Below are 16,511 nucleotides of genomic sequence, written 5' to 3' on the forward strand. Positions count from 1 at the left end.
CTCAAACTCCTTTTAAGGGAATCTACAAATTTGAAGAAATACTGGAAGGCAGGAAGTAGACTAATTAAACCCCTCACAATTTATTATCACATTTTATTAGATTAGTCTATAAAAAGGTCCTGGCATCAACTCTATTGAGTTATATTTTAATGTTCTGTTGAGGTGGCGTCTTGCACCACTTTGTCTCTTTAAGATGCCCCCCACCGACTCGGCCTACGTTGGTGAAAATGCAGAGGTGTTGGCATAGATTTACATACTTCTTGTCTCTGTCCTCAGATAGTTCAGCTATGGACTCAAGTTTGTGTTCTTTGTGGTAAAGTGGGTATAAACATTGCAATCTTCTCTGAAAAAGGGTCTTTTCAGTATGATAACTATCAAAATGTCAAGCATTATTGGCTATCCAAATGTTTGTGGCCACTAAATAATGCATAGAGATTGTCAAAAGCCTTATCCCCATCTTTGGGGGGAAAATGTAATACTTTTTGCTCCTATACAGATATTACTTAGACACCTCAATATGTTCACTAATGTTGCTCTGAAAAAACAAGCATGCATAATTAGTATAAACATATCCGTGTTTAAAGGACTATACATTCTTCAAGACAAACTCTGATTGGCTGTGTGGGACTGTTCCATAATTTCTCAAAATCTTACTAGTCAAGCAAGTGTCCATCTAGGTGATGGTGTAGCTAGTCAAGTGTTTGTTGTGCAGCCAGAAAAATCGTTGCTGTAATCTGATCTCTAGTGAGAAATCAAATTCCTTTGTTCACTACAATTTGGAGAGTTTCCTCTTGAGCAAGTGAAACTGTTTAGTAAATAGACTCTCCACTCCAAAAATCCATAAAAAGGACGATTAAATAAAACAAAATTGCATAATCAACAAATGCATGGTAAACAGACAGTGCAGTTGCATGTATGAGCAGTAGATGGTTTTTTTTTGGGGGGGTGTCATATTTTTTCCTCAGTAGCTTAGGTAAGCATACAAACTGTAATTGACACAGAACAGAATAACAAATGTACAATAGATTGTTGTCTGATGTACTGGAATTTATTGTATCAAACATCCCCTTTTGGTAATTTAGACACATTTGGAAAACCAATCACATCCAGCGATTAACCAATCATCAACACAATACTCACACATTTAACAGTTACTCAAATGACAAGGCAATGCCTGTCATACATTATAGACAAATACTGCATATATAAAGACAACTTGCATTTTCACTGTTCCATATAAATACATGCAGTGATACTGCTTCCATAGTACATTGCATATTGAAACTAAGAAAAAAAATTAATTTCATTAAGTATACTGAATTGTCAAGTAATATTGTATAATCAGGCTTTGTATTATTTGTATACTTGCTAGTACCTCAAATAAAAACAAAAACCGTGTTCAAGGACAATAACAATATCTTACACACAGACACACAGCTCCTAAACACATGCAAGCATATAAACAAATGCACAATATGAAGTAGAACTCTGAAAGAAGTACAGGGATTTTAAAGGTTTCAACAACTGATTAAATTAGTTTAATAGAATTAGGCTTTATAGAATATCCATTTAAAATTTAGTGGGTAATCTTTTTAATAAGTAATAGTGATTTGTAACACGGTTTCATTTTGACTTTCAAACACACCAATTTTGTTAGGAAATCTTATATTTAAGTCAGACTTTACAAAATGAAGGATAGGCAATTGTATAAGTGATCAGAATTGAATTATTCGTTTGAAATACTAAAGAAATCAATGACTCATTGGCTGTGCTGCAATACAACTAAACCTTGCATGTGTTAAGACTCATTTTAAAAATGCTTGTGATAGTCATTACACACTATTTTACATGTTTGAAATATAAAGCACTCTATGTTTTATGTGTCTATAATAAACAATATGCTCAACAATTTAAAAAGGACATAATACTCATATTCTAAATCACTTGAACGTGGTGCAGCATAACTGTAAAAAGCTGACAAAAAAATATCACCTCAGCATCTCTATGTAAAGAAGGAATATTTTTTCCTCACAAAGATTACAGATTACAAGAGTAAGTGCTCTGGTGACAGTTATACTTCAGCTACTGTCCAGCTGCAAGTTGAAAAAAACAAAACAAAACAAAAAAACAATAGCCAATCAGCATCAGCAGTGCTGAGGTCAAGCTATGCTTTGCTCTGATCTTATGAGATTTCTCTGAAAACTTGTGAGATTTCATAGTATACTTCCTTAAACTGAATAGGGAAATAACATGCGCATGACATAATGTGCCTGCACATGCCAAATGCACACCCCCATGCAAGTCCTGGGACTAGTATCCTGATTGGCTGCTTGAAGTCACTTTACAAATGTTGAGATAAATACCTTCCTTTTTTTACATAGAGATGTTTCCGTGATATTTTCTAGTCAGTTTTTTTACAGTTTTGCTGCATCACTTTAAAGTGCTTCAACATTTGGGTACCATGTCATTTTAAAGAAACAAACAAAAGAAACCACACAAACTTGCAGTATTTTTGAAAGTAACAGAATAATCAGAGTGCAAATATTATCTACCTAAGGCAGTAATAAACATGAACTTCCAATAATCTACAAAGAGAAAAAAAAAACATAGGCATCATGGGCTTAATGTTCAAGTTACTTCTGCAGTGACACCTACTGCAACTCACATTATACAATTATCTTGTAAGTGGTGATGCTTTAGAACTGACAGTGGTGTGTTGGAGGCACAGAACAATGTATCTTAAAGGGACATGGAAAATTAATCTGAAATTGCTTAATTACATTTCTGTTAAAAATCTCAAAACTAAAAGCATCTTGCTTTTTACTTAAAGTAATGGTAAAGCTAGTGTTCCTTACGATATATATGTAATTAGTGTGCATAAATATGTATATGTGTACCTTTCAATTAAAATTTATTCAGACTTGAAATGGTTTAAGGGACAGCCTACTCAAAATTAAACTTTCATGATTCAGATAGGGCATGCAATTTTAAATAACTTTCCATTTTACTTTAATCATCAAATTTGCTTTGTTCTCTTGGTATTCTTAGTTGAAATCTAAATCTAGGTAGGCTCATTTGCTTATTTCTAAGCCCTTGAAGGCCACATCTTATTTGAATGCATTTAAAAGTTTTTCACAGCTAGAGGGCATTAGTTCATGAGTGCCATATAGATAACATTGTGCTCACGCCCATGGAGTTACTTATGAGAGGGCACTGATTGGCTCAAATGCAATTCTGTCAAAAGAACTGAAATAAAGGGGCAGAGGCTTAGATAAAAGGTAATCACAGAGGTAAAAAGAGTATTAATATAACCGTGTTGGTTATGAAAAACTGGGGAATGGGTAATAAAGGTATTATCTATCTTTTTAAACAATACAAATTCTTGAGTAAACTGTCCCTTTAAATCCCTTCCAATGCTCTTTTAATCCATATGACTAGTCACAATGTCACAAAAGGCATGGCTTTATGCTAGCTGTATGGCTTGCAAGAAAGTTGGATTAGCGATGAAAATGTCACTACTACAAAAACAAAAAAAAGTGTATTTCCAAGTGTGCAGGCAGTGATGAAGGTAAGGAATCCTAACATCAAAACAGATTGCACCATTTCAGGTCTGAACAAATTTTAATGGAAAGATACACATATACATAATTATGCACACTGATTACATATACAGTATATTGTTAAGGAACACTAACTTTATCATCATTTTAATTCATTTCTAAGATGCTGGCTCTTTTTCAGTAAATCTGTTTTACAGCGTGCTAAAGAAAACTATCAGTGGTTACAGCACACCGCCCACGTATATTAAAGGGACATTAAACACTAAATACATTTCATGCACCTCTCTCTAACTATGGGTGCTGACATTTTGGAACCTAGGTTACACTGCAGGTATCTGAAGGAGAGTTGCTGCACATGTGCAAACACTTAACGGTGCTGCAGTGGAATAAAAATTAGATTTTAACATAGCAGCGCCCATGACTACAAGAAGGTGGAGCATAACCTCAATATTATGCTGATAAAATGTATTTAGTGTTTCATAATGAATTCAGCATACTCTTTAGATTAAATGTACTATGGTCCTTAGATACACTTTATGACTAATATAAAATCTTTAATTACATTTAATAAAACAAAATTGCATTATTATTTATTTTGCCTTCTTTTCCTGTACTTGAAGTCTGAAAACTATGGGCTTTCCAATTCTTAGAATCGGAAATGCACACTGCAGACTTTACAAGCCTTAGCCGGCTACACTACATCTCCCCATACCTGACCTCAGCAAAAGTTATAAAATACAGCAAAACATTGCAAGTAATAAATCTATAACGTTGCAAGTAATAAGTCTAGAACATTGCCAGTAATAAGTCTAGAACGTTGCAAGTAATAAGTCTAGAACGTTGCAAGTAATGAGTCTAGAACGTCACAAGTAATAAGTCTAGACCATCGCAAGTAATAAGTCTAGAACATTGCAAGAAATAAGTCTAGAACGTTGCAAGTAATACGTCTAGAACATTGCAAGTAATAAGTCTAGAACGTTGCAAGTAATAAGTCTAGAACATTGCAAGTAATAAGTCTAGAACATTGCCAGTAATAAGTCTAGAACGTTGCAAGTAATAAGTTTAGAACGTTGCAAGTAATAAGTCTAGAACGTTGCAAGTAATAAGTCTAGAACGTTACAAGTAATAAGTCTAGACCATCGCAAGTAATAAGTCTAGAACATTGCAAGTAATAAGTCTAGAACATTGCAAGTAATAAGTCTAGAACGTTGCAAGTAATAAGTCTAGAACGTTGCAAGTAATAAGTCTAGAACGTTGCAAGTAATAAGTCTAGAACATTGCAAGTAATAAGTCTAGATTGGCTCCTGCAAAGAAGGGAAGTGCTGGAGGAAGTCTGACCATAGAAAAACAATTGCTGCAACATACACTCTCGTCTACTATGTGAATTTATTACAAGACGAAGTCTTGTAATTATGAATAGGTTTCATTTCCTTTTAATCATAAATCAGACTTTTTTTCAGTTAAAATGTTGTGTGGCCAAACTTGAATATCTTTATGTCTGTGATGCTCATTTCTAAGCACCGGTTGTAGTGATCCATATGTGAAGTAATGTGGTGAATATATATGTGATATGGATTTATTTTTACAATGGTGTAAAAAGTAGAGATGGCTGAGAGTTGTAGCCTAGAGATGTCCATGTAAATGTGAAACAACTATTGCCTAGTTCAGGGGTCAGCAACCTTCGGCTCCCAGATGTTTTGGAACTACATTTCCCACGATGCTGAGACACTCTTTAGGCTATCTGAGCATCATGGGAAATGTAGTTACAAAACATCTGGGAGCCGAAGGTTGCTGACCCCTGGCCTAGTTGGTCTGAAGCGCCTTCTCTGAATCCCCAAACCTTCTAACACCTAAACTGAATCCTATGCTTTTAACACAATCCCCAAAGAAAAACTGACTAGAAGGGAAATCTTTCATCTGAATTTACAATGTTATCTCCTATTATTTCTAAGCAAAAGCTCTGTCCTTTCCCAAACTGAATTAAATAAATGTAACTAGGAAAAAAATGTAAGTGAAGCTTCCATGTCCCTTTAATCTCAACTGTTCGTACAGAAATTCCTCTTTAGTTCTTTTTGACAAATTATCAAAGTTCAAAGGCAGGGAATCGTGAAGTCTCCGGTGTCAACATGTCTGACAGGAAGTGAATTGTGCCAGCCATTCCTACAAGAGAAGGCAACGTTACTAAATGAGTATAATTATACATACAATGATTTATCAGGAATTGTCATGTTAATATATAAAAAAAATCACATAAATGTAATATGATTTATCTAAGAGATACATGCATCTTATAAGTATTTCCATTCCAATGTCATCCTGTTTAATCCTAAATAGCTGTCATTTTATTACACTAATATCTCTATAATATATGAAATAATTGGAAACGAAATCATAACTACCAAAACTTCAAAATATTGATACTTTCCTGTTTCAGATTGAGCTTACAATTTTAAGAAACTTTCTAAATGTAGCCACCAATCAGCAGGTGCTATCCAGGGTTCTGAATCAAAAATGGCCCAGCTCATTAGCTTAGATTCCTGCTTTTGCAAAAAAAAGATAGCAAGAGAACGAAGAAAAAATTATAATAGGAGTAAATTAGAAAGTTGCTTAAAATTGCATGCTCTATCTGAATCATGAAATAAAAAAATTGGATTTAGTATTCCTTTAAGGAAATGTTTAAAGGGACAGTCTAGTCAAAATTAAACTTTCATTATTGAGATAGGACTTGTAATTTTAATCAACTTTCCAATTTACTTTTATCATAAAATGTGCTTTGTTCTCTTGGTATTCTTAGTTGAAACTAAACCGAGGCAGACTCATATGCTAATTTCTAAGCCCTTGTAGGCTGTCTCTTATCACATGCTTATACGTGGGCCATATAGATAACACTGTTTTCAGACACAGGGAGTTATTTAAGATTTAGCACAAAACAATGCTAACTGCAAGACAATAGATAATAAACAGTCACAGTCATGTGATCAGGGGGCTGGAAGAAGGATCCTAGATACAAGGTAATCACAGAGGTAAAAAGTGTATTAATATAACTGTGTTGGTTATGCAAAACTGGGGAATGGGTAATAAAGGGATTATCTAGCTTTTAAAACAATAACAGTTCTATTGTAGACTGTCCCTTTAACTTTACCTTTTTGACAGACAAAAAATGTATGGTCCTTCCTTCCTTATAAAAAAATATTGCACAAAAAAGTTATAAAGGCTCAAAAATATGAGGTCTTAGGTGTTAAAAAAGAAGTCAGGCAAAGGGCTTTAATATAGAGAGACATACACATATACATGTCTAAATATATAGAAATAGAAGCATTTTTGCCATATACTTTCATTAGCAAAAATGCTTCTAGTAAAAGTCAATACTGTTTTTCAGTGGCATACGCACATATCCTGTGAAGGCCTGGGCACCAGTATTCAAACACTACACCTCAGAGAGTCAGCAGTGGCTTGTATGACACAAATGAAGTCTTTAGAAGCAGATAAACAATAATGACTTTTACTAGAAGCATTTTTGCTAATGGAAGTATATTGCAAAAATGCTAATATTTCAAATTGCAATGCACCCATGCGCATTTCCTTTTTTTACCTTTCTATACCTTTAAATAGCGCTCCACTTGCAATCTGGCCCTATATTTTAGTTTGTTAGCTAGCTTGCAGGGGGAGCTTTACAGATATCATAAGATCAGCAAGACCTTGCATCAAAAAGAAACTGCTCTAAAAGCTGTAAAGAAAGGAAATACAGTGTGTAAAAAAAAAAAAAGTACCTTCAAAGAGCGAGTATGGTCTGTCCGGAATACGACAGCCATGTTTTCCATAATCTAAACACCATTCAGCAAACTTGTAAACAAAAGAGAAAAAGTGTTTAGAGGAAAAAATAAATTAAGGAATGCTTCTGAAAATTATGCATACGCTACATATAACTCAGTTTCTGGTGCTAAATGATCAATACATCTCTTAAAGTGAAGGTAAAGTTTCAACTATCTCTATACACCATCGATTTAGTCACAGTTTAAACATTCTAATCGCTAACTTCTTTTCTGCACACATATATATTTATATAATAAAGATGTTTCAAATGACCCTGAATCCTCCCATCAGCCATTTCCTTATTTCATACTGAATGACATATAGAGCGGTCCCACCTGCTCTATACGTATCTCCAAATTGCGTTTACGAGCACACAAGGAACAGCGCATGCGCATAGCGGCGTCTACTGATTACAATGCGCATGCGGTAATCCACTTTTTTTTTTTACCAAGCACTTGCGTCATTCTTCTACAATAATACAATAATATTTGCAATGCACATGCATGAAACGGTCGCGCGCTTGTCTGACAAGATCAACAAACAGATTCTAAATGCATGCACAGAGGATACAGGAGGCGGATGACGTAAATCTCTGGTCGCTTCACGACCAGAATTTCAATTGGATATTGAAAAAACGTGACATGCGAAGAAAAAAAAAATCGGGTTGATTTTACGGAATGTAAGTATAAAGATATAAATCTCAGTTCATACTTAATTGTAAAAAAATTATGAATGAAAGTACCATTCATTTAGGTGGACAAGCAAAACTACATAATGACATACAGCGAACTTTACCTTCACTTTAAATGACCTACCACAGTTGATTCCCAGGGGCAGAAATATCTCTGCTGGTGATTTTGAAATTCAATTTTAAATTAAGCAGTTAAAATAAAGTGCCAGCTCAATCACAACTTGTTGCTTAACTGTAGAATAAAGCAATTTATTAACTTTTATAAAATATTGCATCAGTTGAAAACTGCTTTACAAATTAGCAGCAGAGAATAAAAAAAAAGACATTTTGTTAAGTTTTTAAAATGTTGCAATCAAATTTGTTTCCGTTTGCCTTGATCGAACATCACATAATTATAAGATAAAATATAATAATAAAAAGGTTCATTGCTCACAAGAATGTCACAGCTTTGCAGATAGGAAATGGCTAGGGTCAGGTTCTGGCTGCACTGTGTTAAGGAAAACTTACAGAGTGCAGCCAGAGCACAGCATTGTTTAAAGAGAACAGCCTGCTGTGGAGCAGCGCGGCATAGTGAAAGCACTAATAGTTCCTACATGTGTCCCATTCTTTCTGCAGATGTTGCATTTTCTGCAATGACATCTCAGATCACAGAATGTTATGCCTTGGGGTAGTTGATATGTACAAAACAGCCAACTACAAAGTAGGCTAGCCACACAATCAGCTGTGAGTGAAATCACAATGGCTAAAAGCTGACATACCCTGCTTTGTTGGTGCTGTTCTTTGTTACATTGTAACCGCTGAAAAATATCACAAACACACGGGAGCGCCAGGAAAAAAGTGTAGTATCACACATTTACATTTAAAAATGAACAGTAACAACTCTTCAATAAGGACACTCACAGAAACAACCCGGTACACAAATCAGATTGGTACTATGTTACAAGTCCCAGGAGCCTCCAGTTATATCCTCTGAGGGAGTGGACACATTAGACCACAGACATTGGTCTTTAAAAACATAATTTATGCTTACCTGATAAATTTATTTCTCTTGTAGTGTATCCAGTCCACGGATCATCCATTACTTATGGAATATATTCTCCTTCCCAACAGGAAGTTGCAAGAGTCCACCCACAGCAAAGCTGCTATATAGCTCCTCCCCTAACTGCCATATTCAGTCATTCGACCGAAAACATGCAGAGAAAGGAAAAACCATAGGGTGCAGTGGTGACTGTAGTTCAAATGAAAAAATTACCTGCCTTAAAGTGACAGGGCGGGCCGTGGACTGAATACACTACAAGAGAAATAAATTTATCAGGTAAGTATAAATTATGTTTTCTCTTGTTAAGTGTATCCAGTCCACGGATCATCCATTACTTATGGAATACCAATACCAAAGCTAAAGTACACGGATGATGGGAGGGACAAGGCAGGTACTTAAACGGAAGTTACCACTGCCTGTAAAAAAAACCAAAAAAAAAAACCTTTCTCCTAAAAATAGCCTCCGAAGAAGCAAGGTATCAAATTTGTTAAATTTGAAAAAGTATGAAGCGCAGACCAAGACTCCGTCTTGTAAATCTGTTCAACAGAAGCCACATTTAAAAAAGGCCCAAGTGAAAACCACAGCTCTAGTAGAATGAGCTGCAATCCCTTCAGGAGGCTGCTGTCCAGCAGTCTCATAAGCTAAATTAATTATGCTTTTTAACCAAAAAGACAGAGAGGCTGCTGAAGTCTTTTGACCTCTCCTCTGTCCAGAATAGACAACAAACAAGGTGAACGTTTGATGAAAACTGTAGTAACTTGTAAGTAAAACTTTAAAGCACAAACCACGTCCAATATTGTGTAATAGACGTTCCTTCTTTGAGGAAGGATTAGGATACAAGCATGGAACAACTATCTCTTGAGTGATGTTCTTGTTAGATACCACCTTAGGAAAAAACCCAGGTTGGTACGCAGGACTACCTTATCCGTACAAAGGACCAGATAAGGAGAATCACATTGTAACACAGATAACTTGTAGACTCTACGAATCGAGGAAATAGCTACCCAAAAGGAACTTTCCAAGATAAAGATTGATATCTATGGAACAAAAAAGGTTCAAACGGAACTTCTTGAAGAGCCTTAAGAACCAGGTTTAAGCTCCATGGCGGAGCAACAGTTTTAAACACAGGCTTGGATCTAACCAAAGCCTGACCAAATGCCTGAACGTCTAGAATACCTGCCAGACGCTGGTGCAAAAAAATAGACAGAGTAAAAATCTGTCCCTTTTAAGGAATTAGCTGACAACCCTTTTCTCAAAAACATCTTGGAGAAAAGATAATATCCTGGGAATCCAGGCTTTACTCCATGAGTAACCCTTGGATTCATAACAATCAGATATTTACACCATATCTATGTTCAATTTTCCTAGAGACAGGCTTTCATGTCTGTATTAAGGTATCAATGACTGACTCGGAGAAGCCATGCTTTGATAACATCAAGCGTTCAGTCTCCAGGCAGTCCATCTCAGATTGATTCTATTTAGATGGTTGAAAGGACCCTGAGGTAGAGGGACCTGTCTCAGAAGCAGAGACCGTGATGGAAAGGATGACATGTCCACCAGATCTGCATACCAGGTCCTGCGTGGCTACGCAGGCGCTGTCAAAAACACCAAAGCCCTCTCCTGCTTGGTCTTGACCTCCGGAGGAAATCCCACTCCCCCGGAAGAAAAGTCTGACGACTTAGAAAATCCACCTCCCAGTTCTCAACACCTGGGATATGGATAGCTGATAGACAAGAGTGAGTCTCTGTCCAGTGAATTATTGTAAGACTTCTAACATCACTAGGGAACTTCTGTTCCCCCTTGATGGCTGATGTAAGCCACAGTCGTGTATATTGTCCGACTGAGTATGATGTACCTCAGAGTTGCTAACTGAGGCCAAGTCTGAAGAGCATGGAATATCACTCCCAGAATATTTATTAGAAGGAGGGTCTCCTCCTAAGTCCACTATCCCTGAGCCTTCAGGGAGTTCCAGACTGCATCCCAACCTAAAAGGCTGGCATCCATTGTAACAATTGTCCCATCTGACCTGCGGAAGGTCATACCCTTGGACAGATGGACCCGACATAGTCACCAGAGAAGAGAATCTCTGGTCTCTTGGTCCAGGTTCAACAGGGGGACAAATCTGTGTAATCCCCGTTCCTCTGACTGAGCATGCATAGTTGCAGCGGTCTGAAATGTAGACGTGCAAACGGTACTATGTCCCTTGCCGCTACCTATTAAGGCGATTTCATTCATGTACTGAGCCACCGAAGGGCGCGGATGGGATAAAAAACACGGCAGAAATTTAGAAACTTTGACAACCTGGACTCCGTCAGGTAAATTTTCATTTCTACAGAATCTATCAGAGTCCCTAGGAGGGAAACCCTTGAGATTGGGGATAGAGAACTCTTTCCTTGTTCACTTTCCACCCATGTGATCTCAGAAATGCCAGTACTACGTCTGTATGAGACTTGGCAATTTGGATGTTTGACGCCTGTATCAGGATGTCGCCTAACTAAGGGGCCACTTCTATGCCCCGCGGCCTAAGGACCTGCCAAAGCGACCCCAGAACCTCCATAAAGATTCTTGGGGCTGTAGATATCCCAAAGGAAAGAGCTACAAACTGGTAATGCCTGTCTAGAAAGGCAAACCTGAAAAAATGAAGGTGATCTTTATGCATCACAATGTGAGGATAAGCATCCTTCAAATCCATTGTAGTCCTCTATTGACTCTCCTGGATCATAGTTAAGATGGTACGAATAGTTTCCATCTTAAATGACGGAATTCTGAGGAATTTGTTTAAGATCTTTAGATCCAAAATAGGTCTGAAGGTTCCCTCACCTTGGGAACCACAAACAGATTTGAGTAAAAACTGTCCCTGTTCCTCTCTTGGAACTGGATGGATCTCGTACACAATGTAAGAATGCCTCCTTCTTTATCTGGTTTGCAGATAATTGTGAAAGGCGAAATCTCCCCTTTTTTGGGGGGGAATCTTTGAAATCCAGAAGATATCTCTGGGATATAAATTCCAATGCCTAGGGATCCTGAGCATCTCTTGCCCACGCCCGGGCGAAGAATGAAAGTCTGCCCCCTATAGGATCCGTTACCGGATAGGGGTCCGTTCCTTCATGCTGCCTTAGAGGCAGCAGCAGGCTCCTTGTCCTGCTTATCTTTGTTCCAGGTCCAATTGTCTCCAGACCACCTTGGACTGAGCAAAAATTCCCTCTTGTTTTGCCTTAGAGAAAGTGGATGCCACACCTGCCCTGAAGTTTTAAAAGGCACGAAAATTAGACCTTTTTTGGCCCTTGATTCCTATCCTGAGGAAGGGAATGACCATTTCCTCCAGTGATATAAGCAATAATCTCCTTCAAACCAGGCCCGAATAGGGTCTGCCCCTTGAAGGGAAGTTAAGTAGCTTATTTATTAAAGTCACGACAGCTGACCATGATATAAGCCATAGCGCTCTGCGCGCCAGTATAGTAAAAAACAGAATTCTTAGCCGTAGTCAAATGAACAAAGGCATCAGAAAACAAGGAATTGGCTAGCATAAGCTTGTCAAATATATTCATCCAATGGAGTCGCTAACTGTAAAGCCTCATCAAGAGACTCAACTCAGAACGTCGCAGCAGCAGTGACAGAAGCAATGTATGCAAGGGGCTGCAGGATAAAACCCTGTTGAATAAACATTTTTTATCCATTGGATCTAAAAAGCACAACTGTCCTCGCCAGAGGTAGTGGTACGCTTAGCTAGAGTAGAAACTCTTCTCTCCACCTTAGGAACTGTCTGCCAGAAGTCCCGTGTGGTGGTAACTATTAGAAAACATTCTTCTAAAAAATAGGAGGGGAAGAGAACAGCACACCTGGTCTATCCCATTCCTTAAAAAAAAAAAAAAAAAATTTTTTAGTAAACCTCTTTAGGTATTGGAAAAACATCAGTACACACCGGCACTGCATATTATTTATCCAGTCTACACAATTTCTCTGGCCCTGCAATTGAACACATTCATTCAGAGCAGCCAAAGCCTCCCTGAGCAACAAGTGGAGGTTCTCAAGCATAAATTTTAAATGTAGAAATATCAGAATCAGGTTAAATCATCTTCCCTGAGTCAAAAAAAAAAAAATCACCCACAGACTAAGCATATTGTGAGGTAGTATCATACATGGTTCTTAAAGCGTCTGTATGCTCTGTATCTACCCCCAGAGCTATCTGCTTTCCTTTAATTTCAGGTAGTCTGACTAATACTGCTGCCAGAGTATTATTCCCACCTTTGCCATGTCTTGTAAAATAAACGCTATGGACGCCCTTGATGTACTTGGCGCCATTTGAGCGTGAGTCCCTGAAGCGGGAGTCGAAGGGTCTGACACGTGGGGAGAGTTAATCGGCATAACTTTCCCCTCGACAGAATCCCCTGGTAAAATAAACGCTATGGGTGCCCTTGATGTACTTGGCGCCATTTGAGCGTGAGTCCCTAAAGCAGGAGTCAAAAGGTCTGACACGTGGGGAGAGTTAGTCGGCATAACTACCCCCACGACAGAATCCTCTGGTGATAATGTTTTTAAAGACAAAAAATGATCTTTATTGTTTAACATGAAATCAGTACATCTGGTACACATTCTAAGATGGGGTTCCACCATGGCTTTAAAACATAATGAACACAGAGCTTCCTCTATGTCAGACATGTTAAAACAGACTAATAATGAGACTAATAAGCTTGGAAAACACTTCAAATCAAGTTAACAAGCAAATATATAAAAAGTTACTGTGCCTTTAAGAGAAACAAATTTTGTCAAAATTTGAAAAACAGTGAAAAAAGGCAATAAAACAAACTAAATTTTTACAGTACATGTAATAAGGTAACAGAGCATTGCACCCACTTGCAAATGGATGATTAACCCCTTAATGCAAAAAAACAGATCAAAAAAACGACATAGACGTTTTTAAAAACAGACACAACAAAACTGCCACAGCAGAGCTGTGGATTACCTTCCCTATAAACGATTTTGGAAGTCTTTTTAGCCCTTTAGAAATGTCCTGTAGTATTCATGGGACTGCTGAGGGAATCTGGATAATTCATTTTGTAATTTTAACTGCGTAAAAAAGCGCTAAATTAGGCCCCTCCCACTCATATTACAACAGTGGGAAGCTTCAGTTAACTGTTTCTATGCAAAATTTAAGCCAGCCATGTGGAAAAAACTTAGGCCCCAATAAGTTTTATCACCAAACATATGTTAAAAAACGATTAAACATGCCAGCAAACGTTTTAAAACACATTTTTACAAGAGTATGTATCTCTATTAATAAGCCTGATACCAGTCGCTTTCACTGCATTTAAGGCTATACCAACATTACAGTGTTATCACCAATGTACGTTAAAAAACGATTAAACATGCCAGCAAACGTTTTAAAACACATTTTTATAAGAGTATGTATCTCTATTAATAAGCCTGATACCAGTCGCTATCGCTGCATTTAAGGCTTTACTTACATTACTTCGGTATCAGCAGTATTTTCTTAGTCAATTCCATTCCTAGAAAAATATTTTACTGCACATACCTTATCTGCAGAAAAACCTGCACGCCATTCCCCCTCTGAAGTTACCTCACTCCTCAGAATGTGTGAGAACAGCAAATGGATCTCAGTTACGTCTGCTAAGATCATAGAAAAACGCAGGCAGATTCTTCTTCCAAATACTGCCTGAGATAAACAGCACACTCCGGTGCCATTTAAAAATAACAAACTTTTGATTGAAGAATAAACTAAGTATAAATCACCACAGACTCTCACGACCTCCTATCTATGTTGAGGCTTGCAAGAGAATGACTGAATATGGCAGTTAGGGGAGGAGCTATATAGCAGCTTTGCTGTGGGTGGACTCTTGCAACTTCCTGTTGGGAAGGAGAATATATTCCATAAGTAATGGATGATCCGTGGACTGGATACACTTAACAAGAGAAATACACAAGGTGTTTGTTTGGAATATTTGTCTGTTGTTGTTGGAGAAAGCAGCAGCTTAGGGACTACCTCCTATATATGAAGGATCTGTGTGGATTCACTTCTACAGAGGAGACAACCAGCGACAGACATGGGACAACAAACATAGTACTGAGCTGATTTGTATACTGGGGTTGTGCTATGTGAGAAAGTGTACTTTGGCTTGAAGCGTGGTGCTTCTTGTGAGAGCACTTATTGAATAGTTTTTACTGCTGATATTTAAAATGAAACTTGTGATACTACACCCTTTTTTTACTGACACTTTTGTATGTTTGTGTGTATGACATTTTTATCTACTCTGGTGGAGGATATGACATAAGCCTGCATTGGAAATACAGTTGGACCTGTGATAGTGACAATTGCCTGAGATTATAGTGTGCATTTTTACTAGGACCTTGCAATAGATTCTGATTAAGAGGAATGTTTGTACAATATTGTAACGTGTGTTCTGACACTGAGGACTTTGTGAAGCAGGAATTTGCATTTGAAACAAATCATTAACAGTTAAGAGATAGCATGCTTGTATATTAATGTTCATGCACCCCCTAATTTAGTTCTTAGCAAATCGTAATACCAACATCTGCCTGGGCTGAAACTGAGTTTTATGCATTATGTGCTTATAAATAAGTAAGGTGAGTTCCTTATTTATTTTTTTAAAAAATCTTTAAAAAAAACCAAAACCCTTTATTTTACTTGAATTCTTTTATTCTTTCGAACAGCTAGTTGTTTATTTATTTGTATTCTTTGGTGTACCTTTAGCTTTTGAAAGGAAGGCAATTGACAATTTCACAGGCAATGCAAGCTGTTAAGCTGTGCGAAGGTTAATTTCATACACTTTAAAAATAAATGAAGCTGAAGAAAGCTGAAGCTTGCAGACCCAGATGAATCGTGAATGATCAACATTTCCCAAAAGAAGTATTAACGTGATCATAAATATATATCACATGATTGCAGAGATGCCGTTACATCTGCCAAGCGGCAGTGAAATGCAGCATAGCAACAAAACATTTAGATGCTCATTATTTCTCTAGCGATCTCACATAAAAGTATATCCCGCTTCTAGAGGCACAAATTAAAACACAAACAGTAAACTAATGGACATTTTGGATATTTTAAATTCAAAGTAATTTAATAATGCACGACAGGAAAACAGAAACCATACAGAAGTACTGTTGAAATATTTGTTTCATTACATTTTTGAACATTAGTAAACAGTGAGGCAAAGCTCTCTTTCAAAGGAGATGTTTCATCACAGTAAAGGAGCTTTTTGTGAATCTAGGATAGTGAAATAATATAGCCTTAAAGAGACAGTAAAGTCATAATTAGACATCCATGATTTAGACAGAGCATACCATTTTAAACAACTTTCAAATTTACTTCTATTATTTAATTTGCTTCCTTCTTTTGTTATTCTTTGCTGAAAGGTTTATCTAGTTA

The 16,511-nt window shown here is 37.1% G+C and overlaps 1 protein-coding gene across 1 annotated transcript in view; it reads right to left on the bottom strand.

Moving 5' to 3' along the window:
* Window positions 1–1,026: 1,026 nt before the first annotated feature.
* LANCL2 (LanC like glutathione S-transferase 2) overlaps window positions 1,027–16,511 on the bottom strand; it is a 182,102-nt gene continuing 166,617 nt past the window's right edge. Inside the window, exons 8-10 of the mRNA XM_053714551.1 lie at window positions 7,331–7,403; window positions 5,357–5,720; window positions 1,027–5,239 (exon numbers count right to left, since the gene is read on the bottom strand). Of these exons, the coding sequence (XP_053570526.1) occupies window positions 5,644–5,720; window positions 7,331–7,403 (150 nt within the window). The 3' untranslated portion in view covers window positions 1,027–5,239; window positions 5,357–5,643. The remainder of the gene's footprint in view (window positions 5,240–5,356; window positions 5,721–7,330; window positions 7,404–16,511) is intronic.

Source organism: Bombina bombina, chromosome 5 (assembly GCF_027579735.1).
Source record: "Bombina bombina isolate aBomBom1 chromosome 5, aBomBom1.pri, whole genome shotgun sequence".
Classification (NCBI taxonomy): domain Eukaryota; kingdom Metazoa; phylum Chordata; class Amphibia; order Anura; family Bombinatoridae; genus Bombina; species Bombina bombina.